Source organism: Gekko japonicus, unplaced genomic scaffold, assembly GCF_001447785.1.
Source record: "Gekko japonicus isolate JY-2015 unplaced genomic scaffold, Gekko_japonicus_V1.1 scaffold257, whole genome shotgun sequence".
NCBI classification, from domain to species: domain Eukaryota; kingdom Metazoa; phylum Chordata; class Lepidosauria; order Squamata; family Gekkonidae; genus Gekko; species Gekko japonicus.
Genome location: NW_015171509.1, coordinates 348,661 through 360,340, shown reverse-complemented (window position 1 = coordinate 360,340; position 11,680 = coordinate 348,661). Strand labels below are relative to the sequence as shown.

The 11,680-nt window shown below is 43.2% G+C and overlaps 1 protein-coding gene across 1 annotated transcript in view; it reads left to right on the top strand.

The window, feature by feature from the left end:
* Window positions 1–11,680, top strand: part of TMEM232 (transmembrane protein 232) — a 191,072-nt gene that overhangs the window by 36,251 nt on the left and 143,141 nt on the right. Inside the window, exons 6-7 of the mRNA XM_015419320.1 lie at window positions 2,775–2,944; window positions 9,404–9,582. Of these exons, the coding sequence (XP_015274806.1) occupies window positions 2,775–2,944; window positions 9,404–9,582 (349 nt within the window). The remainder of the gene's footprint in view (window positions 1–2,774; window positions 2,945–9,403; window positions 9,583–11,680) is intronic.

Sequence of the window (11,680 nt, the reverse complement as noted above, 5' to 3'; positions counted from 1 at the left end):
TGGAGGTCATAGGGTCTACTCTCCAAAGCATCCATTTTCTCCTGGGGAACTGATCTCTGTCATCTGGAGATCAATTGTAACAGTGGGAGATCTCCAGGTCCCACCTGGAGATTGGCAACCCTAGGAGAAAGTCAGCTGCACAGCAGGGGGTTGAAGAGAATTTGAATTAGCACCAGAGCTTTAAGATTTCTCCAGCTGTCACCTGGAGACTGGCAACAGCTTGTCTGGAGTGTGGGCAGTATGGCATTGTATCTGTCTGAGGTCCCCCTCTTCCTCCTCCTCAGACCCCACCCTCAGCAGGCTTCATCCCTAAAATATCCTGGAAGTTGGCAACCATCAGCCAACCTTTATCTGCCTGTCTGTCTTAAGTTTTACACACACACCCCCCAGCCTCTGCCCAGGGAAAGGGCAGCTGACATCATTCTCCTCTTCCCTATGAGGTATGTTATGCAACTGAAAATCCCAACTGCCTTGCGGGGGGGGGGGTGAGTTTGAGGTGTGGAATGGAGTGTAGTCTAATCAGCTTCCATATGCAAATAACCTTGGAACGCTGGGCGGGACTGCACAAAGCAGCCAGTCAACCCAGCCAGTCTCTTCTGAGTGGCAGTTTTTCCGGCCTAACACTAAGGAGGCCAAATTTAGAATGTTGCGAAATAGAATGTTCAGTACTCAATTATATATAGGGAGAGATTTTAAATAAAGAAAATCTTCTGTGGAGGATCAAAACAGAATATTGTTCCAATTATTTATGTGACTAACAGCACCATTTTAATATACAACAACTGTGTGCTCATGGTTTTGTACCAAAGGGTAGTCATAACTTAGCTTATAAAAACATTGGGGAATTCTATTTGCAAAAGGTTAAATCCTATTTCCAAACCAGTGGGATTGTCTTTTTTAAAATATGCTGGCTGAACAAAATGACACTACTTGCATAGCATTGACTTATCCTAACTTGCTGTGGATGTCTGGGAGCTATAAAATGCCAAAACATCTGTGTTCAACTATCCTCCCACTCTTTATATTTGCCAAGAGTCATGTACCTTAACCAAACTGCAGAAATAAATACCGACCAGAAAAAATTGCAAGAATAGTCTAACTATGGCTCTAATTCAATGGTCTGACATTCATTAGTGTTGATAGGCTTTAACTGTAAATAAAAATAAACGAATGTTCAAAACATACGGTTGAATCCAGACAATTTCTTCCAATTTTTAAACAGAATTTGATTAATGTGAATCACTCATGAAGACTTTTCTGTATGCTGCTGGCCTATAGCTTGCCTTTCAGACAGGTTGAAGTTACTTGAACAAACAGAATAATCAGCAGTGCAAAATGCTCTGATCCTTTACCTCAAACAAGGCTTTAATGCAGACGGTGCAATCCCAAACAGAGTTACACACTTCTAAGTCTGTTGAAGTCAATGGGCTGAGAAGGGTATGTAACTGTGTTTAGGATTGCACTGATAGGCTGGTTCTTCAGAGTCATGGATGCTTCATACAGATGTGCCACAATGACCACAGGAGGGACTGCAAATACTTGTCAAACCAGATCAGTTGCCACTCATTCATAATACCTGTGTTTCTAATAAATTAACTTAATGTCAAACACCTTCCAAATGTACTTCAAGGTGTTTGACATCAATGTGCCTTCTAGGTAATGACTCAGCAGGCTTTTCCTGTGGTGGACGGACTGCAGAGCTATTGCAGTCTTGCTACTGTTACTGGTTGTCATGGTCACAAATTTGTACACAGAATGAAGAACACAGAATCAAATAATTTTTTTTAAAATACTGGTTTTTTTACTAGAATCTCTTCATTACAAGTTTCACCTACAGCAGCCAGATGCAGAAAATAGATCAATATCTGAAAGAAAAAAACCGTCTATAATTGTCATTCTCACATAATGTTGTAATAATATCTTGAATTACATATTGGAAATACTGCAGGGACAGAACAGTCTGATTCTCAAAGTAGTTCCCCGATAGAAGCCCTTTCCCTTTTGTAACAGTACTTAGTTATAGTATGTTGTTCAGCCCTTGCAGGTGTTTGTGTGCACGCGTGTGCACAATGTATCAATTTATAAGGCTTAGTGCATTACAGCACTAGATATTATAATACAAAGATTCACTTCCCATTTATAATGAAGGCATCTCATCAGGTATGAGTCTTATCTTTAGATCCTATTAAATGTCCTGTCATTTTCTAACCGAGGCGTATATATATATTTTCAGTTAGAAATGCATATGCTTCTTTTAAGAAAATTGTCATCACAGGTTGAATTTTTCCAGATTAACTGCAAATGTGCACATACATCCAGTTAGTTATAAAAAGGATCTATGGTTCTTCATTAGCGATCACCTTTCTAGACATCTATAGATATAATTGCATTTAATTAGAAAAACAATCCTCACAGAAAAATTCTCTTTATCTAATGTGTGGCTTACATACGGTCTTACCATAGAATCGTATGTGTAGTTTTTGGTTAAACCACAAGGGGTCACACAATATTTACAAATCTGATCTAAAAAAGTTTAGCCAGCACTTCCTCAGTCAAGTAAAAATAAACAGGAGTCTCGAGGCACCTTAAAGTTAAGCACATGTGGACTGAAGTCCACTTTGCCAAATTCATGTGGCAGGTCCTCACCTGGCAGACATATATAGCTACAAAGACAAAAGTTGTAAACAGTAAGCAGCAAAACTAGAGACGTCATCTACTAAATGAAAAACAAACAGGACAAATGGTACTGGCTGATTTTTCTTTTGATGCCACAGCATTAGCGGCTTGTGAGATCGCTTACCAGCTATACCCAAACATCAACTTCACGGTGAATTTTATGCTGACGGCTGGAGAAACTATCTGTGAAACAGCAGTTCTTTCTGATTCAACCTTAGCATCTGATGCAAATTTGAAAGACGTTCAGAAGGAGACATTCCAGGACACAGTAGGTAACACATACTTGGGTGATATCTGATGCATCAAGTAGCATTACCATGATCAAATCAGTGTACTTGTTAATGATGTGCAAAAATTATTAAAAAGGAGATGAACTGGCCGGTTGCTTACAATTTGGCAAAAGATGTGTTGTATACTGATCACAATCTGAACCGGGGCTCTTTAGATCATGATCCTTCTATCCAGATTTTATCTACCCTGTTGATAATGTGCAGTGATGATAGAGTGTAGGCAGTGGGGATGACAGTGTTGCTTAAAATATTAATTTGCTACTCCAGCTTTCATTTTTCAAAAGATAAACCAGTGAAATCAAGAGACAAAAGTCTTCCTTAGGATCATGAAACTGAATGCAAGGCAGAGGTGGAATTTGATCAAATGCACCAACAATGTAATCCTAAGCAGAGTCCCTTTGACTTTAAAGTACTTAGAAGGGTGTAGCTCTGCTTAGGATCGCACTGTGAGCTGCCCAGATCATTTTCTTTTGCAAATAAGATCTACTCCTGATCAGTTCAGACTGGTTTGCTCATAGGAGTTCCCTGCTGCTGGTGTGGGGAAGCAGCAGGCTGCTGGCATCAGTGAGATCTGCTAGCCAGTCCACAGCCATATAATTGCACAATGCTGGCTGACCCACTTCTCCCCACTGCTGCATCCTGATGGCAGCTGTTAAAAAATGTGCTCCCCCTCCTGATTGCCCTCACTTACCCAGTAGCAGAGGGACGGTCTCATCAGTAAACCATCTACAGGCCACTGCTACTCTCCGCCCCACATTTGCTGCTGCAGTGTGTCAAGCTCTAAATTGCTTTTCCCTACCAGACCACTCTCTCCAAAAAGAAAACCAAATTCAGGTTTCTTTGAAAAAGCTATGCTGCACACAGTTTGTTCACACAGTGCACAGTAGTGTGGTGGCGCTAATGGCATTAAAAAGAGGTTAAAGAAATTCACAGAGGATAAATGATAGCTAAATGAAACCTCCATGTTCAGAGGCAGTATATATCAGATGCTACTTGTGAGCTTCCAGAGATACATGACTTCCCTAGATCCCATCTCCCCAATTTATTTCCCTTCCAGACAACAACCCACAAATTCATCACCCCAACACTCCTCCCGAATTAAATGTGCTCTCAGCCTCCCCGCCTGGGGTTCCCCCCACCCAAATTTTATCAATTTCTAACTGGTAAAGAAAAAAAATCTGTTAAAAATGTGGTTTTTTTACCACTCATATGTATGTGGCTTGGTTATTTGTCCCCTCTGTCTCCTGCATACAAATGAAACCCCCCCATTTTTTCTGTCCCTCCTCAGTCTACTTTAACCCATGTAGCTTGATCTCCATTTTTCCTTCTCATTTTGGAACCACGTGCCAGGTGGAGCCCTCCCCTACAAGTCTTCTTCCACTTGGGTGGTCTGATCCTAATGTCTCTGTCGCTCCACCAGTCAGGAGCTCCGATGTGTGCAATTAAGAATGGGCCACTACTGTCCAGTCAGCTGCCATCAACTAATGCCCTGTGGGCCTGTGTGCTTCTGTCTCCCAGTTCTCCAGCACGCCTAACTGATAGAAGCAGGGAGAGAGCAAACTCTGCAAATCCATTTTTGTATTCCTGAACTGGCACACTGGAGAAAGTAAAATGTATTAAATCATGCTGGTTATGTGTTGGGACACTGATTTCCTGAGATTTTTTTACCCTTTCCCAAAAATGACAGTTGTCAATTTGCTGTGCACATTGAATAAGAAATCACAACATAAGGTCCTGCTTCAAAGTATGGCCTGGGTCAGAGCTCAGTGCTTGGCTGATTAAATGCCTCTTGCATAAGCACAATTGTTAAAAGCAAATGAAGGGTGTAAGTTGGGCACTGGCCAAGGGCATAGAGGAGCTCATTTTCTGCAAGGTACACAGGTTTCCTTAGTAATCTCAAGATTTGTATGGCTGGGTTCCCATGCCTTTTGTTCTTCCAGTGCAAATCAATATCCTTAACAGAATGAGGCAACAAAAACTGCAGTGATCTTTGAAGAGCTTCCTGAATATTTTTTTCCTCTGATGGTTTATTTCTTCAATATGCTGGGCCGATCAGGTTCTCCATAGTTATTTGATGTACTCAACCCTTTTCATTTATATAATTAAAACTTGCCAAATTATATGCGTAACTCTCCGTTTGTTTCGACTTCTAAAGAGCTATTGTATTCCCTCGCGAGTAACCAATATTTCCTTCTCCTTTCTCTTGACTTAATTGCATATTTACTTCCAAGACCCCAAGGAAGCACAAGAGCTGACCAGCATATCTCTGCTCCTGGCTGAACTGCAAAGAATTCTAATTACTTTCTTTGCTAATGCTTTCTATCCAATGCATTTTATATTATATTACCACCTTTTCTCAATAGATAAAACTGAAGGATGGATAATTAGGGCCACATTTTCTCACTTGATCCAAAATTACCATCACTGAATCATCAACCATCGCTTGGGGGGAGAAAAAGCCAAGAGCACATGAAACTAACATTCTCCCTAATTTTTCTTAATCCATAGGCTTCACAGTAATGGCTGGGTGGGGTAGAGAGCTAGTTGAAGAAAATGATTGTGAAGACTGCGTCAGAGCCATTTAAGACCCTGAATAAGAATGTTCTGGTGTTTTCTTCCATAAAAGAAGGCTTTTCAGCAAACCGGCCCATTTGTAAAGGGCAGCCTGCTCTAGCTTCTGCCCTAATGACATGCCTGTGATAACAGTGGGGCTATTAAGAGAGCAAAGGATAAATGCTAATGGGCCAGCTGGTGCTATATGGCCCTCTGTTTCTCAAGCCCTTGAGTTATATTACTGCTGAGTGCCGAGTTAATGCAGTCAGAGGACTGTGGCAACTCTCTTGCATATTTGAACGTCAGCCAGAAAGGAATGCTCAAGGGGTAGGATATGGACTGGAATGGATTTTGTTTTAAATTACCCAGGGCTCCTGTTAGAGAGCTTTCTGTCATCCTGGTTTGCTGGAGGGTGCTACAGAGATTGTACTCCTCAATTTAGAAAACCTTGAGGAATAATTTATTGCGCAGCTCAATTAAATATATTATGGAGACTAAGCTCCATTAATAGTAATTGAATCACCACCCTGATATTTTTAGCTGTCTCTTCTATAATCTGTTTGAAATCTTTTTCTGCTCTGTTACTTTTTATGGAGAGATTCTGAGCTATGCCAAAGAATGGCAGCTCTTGAAATAAGGAAAATAAAAATAGGCATATAAGGAGAGGCTGTAATAGTGCAGCTGAAATGTGTAGGTGGATATCATCTATAATTTACTAGCAGCACTACTAGTAGAACTGGCGACATTCAGAAGCTTCAGATGTATCTGAGTTTGAGAAGACTTTGTCTGCTAAGAATCAGTACAGTACAGGATAGCATATCTGGTGACAGCCTTCTGATCCCAGTTCTTGGTGATGAATTCAGTTTCATATTGCTGGATGCACAGGAAGCAAGTGTATCAAAGGCACTGTTTTCTCTTCTCCAGTGGTGAAGACGTTCCTTGTTGCTAAATGACAACAGCATTATTATGAAAAAAAGTTATCTTGTTTTGGGATCCCCATCTTCGGCTGCGATCACACACACGAAATAATCCACTTTCAATCTACTTTCAATGCACTTTCAAACTGGATTTTGCCAGTTCACACAAAGTCCAGTTGGAAAGTGGATTGAAAGTGATTGAAAGTGCATTATTTAGTGTTTGTGAAAGCAGCCTAAGTCAAGAATTTGAACAATCAGTCAACTTAAAAAATTTGGCAGTATTTTCAGTCACAGCCTGTTCATTTGTTAGCTGTGGTAATGAAGTGGTGGTGGTGGTGAAACTCTGGTTAATCCATTACTGTTCCTTAGCACCTTTGCCTTAGCAGCATAAGAAACATAACACTAACATACAATAACCCAGTGATACTAACCTTTAGGATCAGAATAGCTGCCAGCACAGGAGAGATGAAGATGTGGAGCAGGTATTGGCAAAGATAACCAGATATGGGGAAAGAAAGATGTCACATAATGCTGCAAGGCTGTGCAGGTTTGCCACCTACAGAACATCCTGTCCAGGGATCTCCCCCCCACACACACTTTCCTTTCCCTCTTCCTTTCCTGCTTCCTTCAGGCCAGGAACAGGCAAGGCCCTTAAGAGACTGCCACCACTCTGGTTCTAGGGCTTTATTAAAGAGGGGCCAGAGGACCCTCCCTGCCACCAAGCAACTCTCTCTTTAGTCAGTGTGTTCCCTGATGCATGGCCAGATTTGAGCCCTGAAGAAACTAAGCAGAGTGAATTAAATAAATAATATAGCAAGTAAGTAAATAGGCATAAAGTAGGGTTGCCAAATCGACTTACCTTGCCGGCGGGGGAGTCTGGGGTGGCTCCCGGAGCGAGCGCGCATGCGCTGCATGCACGTCACAGGCAAGTGACGTCATGACGCCGGGCACGCTGGGTGCAGGGCCACAGCCATTTGAGGGGAAGACATAGAGTTTTCCCCTCAAATGGCTGTGGCCCCGCCCCCAGCGTGCCCGGCGTCATGACGTCACTTGCCTGTGACGTGCATGTGGGGGTGGGGTTTCCCCCGGGGCCCGATTCCGCGGGGGTGGAAATCGGGCCTCCAAAGCGGGGGGAAATCTGCCCTTCGGGGGGATTTGGCAGCCCTAGCATAAAGTCATAAAAGTAGGGCAGAATGAATAGACAGCAAAACTCACAAAGGAAGAAGCCAGACAGCAAACAACAAAGTTCCCTGACACAACTGCCTTATTTTAGTTCCTACTCTATTGTACTACTTGATCCTGTAGGCCAGACTCACCCCACCATGGGCGAGGGATCAACTCCCTCTGAAACAACCTCATGGCCATTTGAGCTTCATGAAGTGAACACCCTCCTTCTCTGTGCAGAGTCTTATAAGCTCTCCATTAGAGCTCTGCTCTCTTGATAGCAATTGGTGTTTGTTTTCCCTCCATTCCCCTTCCCCCCAGTTTAGTTGTGAAACTTGGAAGGTTCTTGGGAAATGTAGGCCTGTTGCAAAATTTAGACAAGGCCTCAGATTAGGTTTGCCAGCTCTAGGTTGGAAGATACCTGGAGATTTTGGTAGAGGAGCATAAAGAGGGTGGGTCTAAGGAGGGAAGGGATTTCAATTGAGTATAATGCTGCAGAAGCCATCTTCCAAAGTGGCCATTTTCTCCAAGTGAACTGATCTGTATTATTTGGAGATCTAGGGTTGCCAGATCTGGGTTGGAAAATACGTGAAGACTTTGGGGGTGGATCCAGTAGAGGGCAGGGTTTGGGGAGGGGCCTCAGCATAGTATAATGCCATAGAGGCCACCCTTCAAAGCAACCATTTTATCCAGGGGAGCTGATCTCTGTCAGCTGGAGATCAGTTGTAAAAGTGGGAGATCCCCAGGCCCCACCTAGAGGCTGGCAACTCTATGGAAATTAGTTAGGGTTGCCAAGTGGGGGGGCAAGTAAACCCCGCTTCGGAGGTCCGATTCCCACCGCCGCGGAATCGGGCCCAGGGGAACTCCGCCCTCCTGAAGCGCAGCATGGCTGCGTCACCGGAGGTGATGCAACCACGTCAATCACGTTGGGGGCGTGGCCCCGATCGTCGGAGGGAAAACTCTATGGTTTTCCCTCCGATGATCGGGGCCACGCCTTCAACGTGATCGACGTCGCGCGTCACTTCCGGTGATGTGCTGGAGGCGCGCGCGCACTTTGCGCACGCGCACATCAACAGACGGCTCCCGGAGCCCGGCGAGGCTCCCCTGCCGGTAGGAAAAATTGACTTGGCAACCCTAAAATCAGTTGAAATCCCAGATCTCCAGCCCCACCTGGAGGCTGGCAAACCTAACTGAGGCCTTTACGGAAGAGAGGCTTCCTTGAGGCCTACAGGCAGCTTCAGCCTCAGGCCTCAGATTGTGATAGAAGAATTATAGCAGTTCTTCCAAATTCATACTACTCACCTTTCTTGCATGATTCCAATAGTTGCATCTTTGCTATATGTCTCATGCTAAGGAATCACACCTATAGCAGAAGTAGGGTTGTGAGCCTCCAGGTGGGGCCTGGAGATCTCCCAGAATTACAACTGATATCAAGGGTTTGAGTTTGGGGCATGGAGGATGTTCAGAGAAGTGGCTTGATCGCCTGCCTCTGCCTCCTGGCCCTGGTATTCGTTAGAGGTCTCCAATGCAAACACTTGCCAGGGTCGCCCTGCTTAGCTTCCGAGACCTGACAAGATCAGGCTTGCCTGGGCTATCCAGGTCAGGGCGGCCAAAGTTACTTTTCCATTAAGTATGTTCCCAGAACTATTTCATTGACAGAAGGAAATTAGAGGTCTGAAAATATAATGCTTGTAAAATCCTGTCTTCGTAGTTGAAAACATTGAGACAAAAGCCTGTGCAAAAAATTATCAATTTACTTAGTATTCACAAGGTCTTATTAATGGATTTAATTTTTCTTCCTAGTCACTCACCAGAACAGGCACACTGGTTGCATTAAATTCTGGATCAAAGAAATCCCAAATTAAGCCATTTCTTTGGCACAGTCTGCTTGTTTGGGTTTGTGTACATAACAGCTGCTCTGAGACAGATGAAGTACTCAAGCATGTCCTATTCTATAAGGAACAGCTTCATCAGAAAGACTGGTAAGGACAATCTTATAACTTGATGCAAGCTTTATGGAAGTAACCTTTGTGCTTAAATGTTACATAACCTTTATACCTAAATGTTAATCACCTTGAAGATGCATGTCAAACAGATTTATAATTTGTATGCCAGAAGGAGAAGCAATTTATGTATTTTGCATTGCTTCACTTTATCAATAAATTGTTTCTGCCTTTTTGGTTAGAAGCATATGCCTATATTGTACCCATTAGTCTTTATTACATTATGTTTGTTATTGATAGGAACATCATTTCACTATTTTAAGATGCAGTAATTTCCACGGAATTAACTGCAGTGAAGTGTACCATCCTTCAGGAACAGATACTTGGCTTCAGTGTCTGGGTACTCCTTATACGCAAAGTATAATACAAAATAATTTGGAATGTCTTCAATTTAGTTTGCTCTGAAAAACTTATTTTTAGTGTTTTTTGCTAGCTTAAGTCTGAGCCAGACAACATTGGCTTTTTCTTGTGGATTATATTTACTGCATTTGTACAGAATGCTTAATTTTAAGTTGTCTTACTATGAAAATAATTTTGTATTATAGACAAAATCCAAACATTTTCATAACAACCAATGACTAGAATTTAATGCCAAGGATTTGGTGTGAAAATGAGATCAAGATCTTCTCAAGGTCTTACAGATGTTCAGTTTGCCTAAACCTATGGGAGAATAGAATAATGGGGAAGAGAGAAAAATTGGCATTAGTTTATCTGCATTATGTATGGATTATCACTTGGATTTGAAGTTGACTGTGGTAGAAGGCTAGGGTCCAAGTACAGAGCCCTCCCAAGCATTTTTTTGTTTACAAATAACTGGTGGAAGCCTCCCTAATCCCAATCAGGGCCATGATGTGAAGGGGAGGACAAATTTAATCATTTTTATTGACCACAAATGCCCCCCCCCATACCTTGCCCCACTGAAGGACTGTTACCCGAAGGCTCAGGGCGGCTAACAAGGTCAAAAAATTTATTTATTTTTAGTAAATGGGTGAAGAATAGGGATGGGCATGAACTCTAGTTTGGGCACGAATCAGGCCATTCATGGTTTGCAGACCAGGGGTTCAAGAGAATGTGTCTCCCACGATCCACCCATGAACCTCCATTTTTTCATGGAGATTTGTGAGGTTTGTGGGAGACACATTCTTGGGCTCTGAAGGCATTTAAATGCCTTCAGAGCTTACTTCTAGGTCTGGTGAGCCTTTGGAGCCCAACTGCAGGTCTGGCCAGCCTGAGTGAGCTCACTCACTTTACAGGCCTTTGGAGCTCACTCTGGGAGCTCAGTTGAGTTAGGAGGCTCAACTCGACTGAGCTCCCAGAGTGGGCTCTGAAGGCTTTTATAGGTGTAACTAGAAATAAGGCCCGTTGTGGAAATAAATACAACGGGAGCTAGAAAGAGGCTCTGGGAGAGTGCTCTGGCTTTGGGCAAACAGTGTCAGTCTGCTTTTAAAACATGAACCTGGGACCTGCTCACCACCAGAATACAGCAGGTTCCATATGCAACTGACATTCCAACTGCCTTGCGGGGGGGGGGGAGTTTGAGGTGTGGAATGGAGTGAAGTCCAATCAGCTTCCATATGCAAAAGACCAGGTTGTCGCAGCAGTTGTGGTGTGGGCGGGACCCAGGCTTTGCCTTCTGATTGGTGGCGATATATGTTGAGGAGCAGTGCCATCAGCCATACACTAAGGGAGTGCATTTTAGAATTAGAACTTTGGCACCCACTATTCAATTATATATAAGGAGAGATAGGCCATTATATGGGCAGCCCACCGGGTCGGGTGGCCCTACCTGGAAATAATCTACGAAGGCATTTAAATAGCTCACCTGGGTGGGGCTGCGGATTGGTTACGGCCTATGATGACATTTAAATGCCTTTGGGGCTCACTTATGGGTGGGGCTATTCTACAAACTCATGAACCCAACAAACCATGAACTGGTTCAGGAAACAGAAAAGTTTGTGTGTAAATTCATGGGTCGTGTAATCAAACAAACCATGAACCACCGTTTCTCCAGTTCATGCCCATCCCTAGTGAAGAATAAAAGATGAATAAATGGCTGACTAATACTTTGCTGAATGGT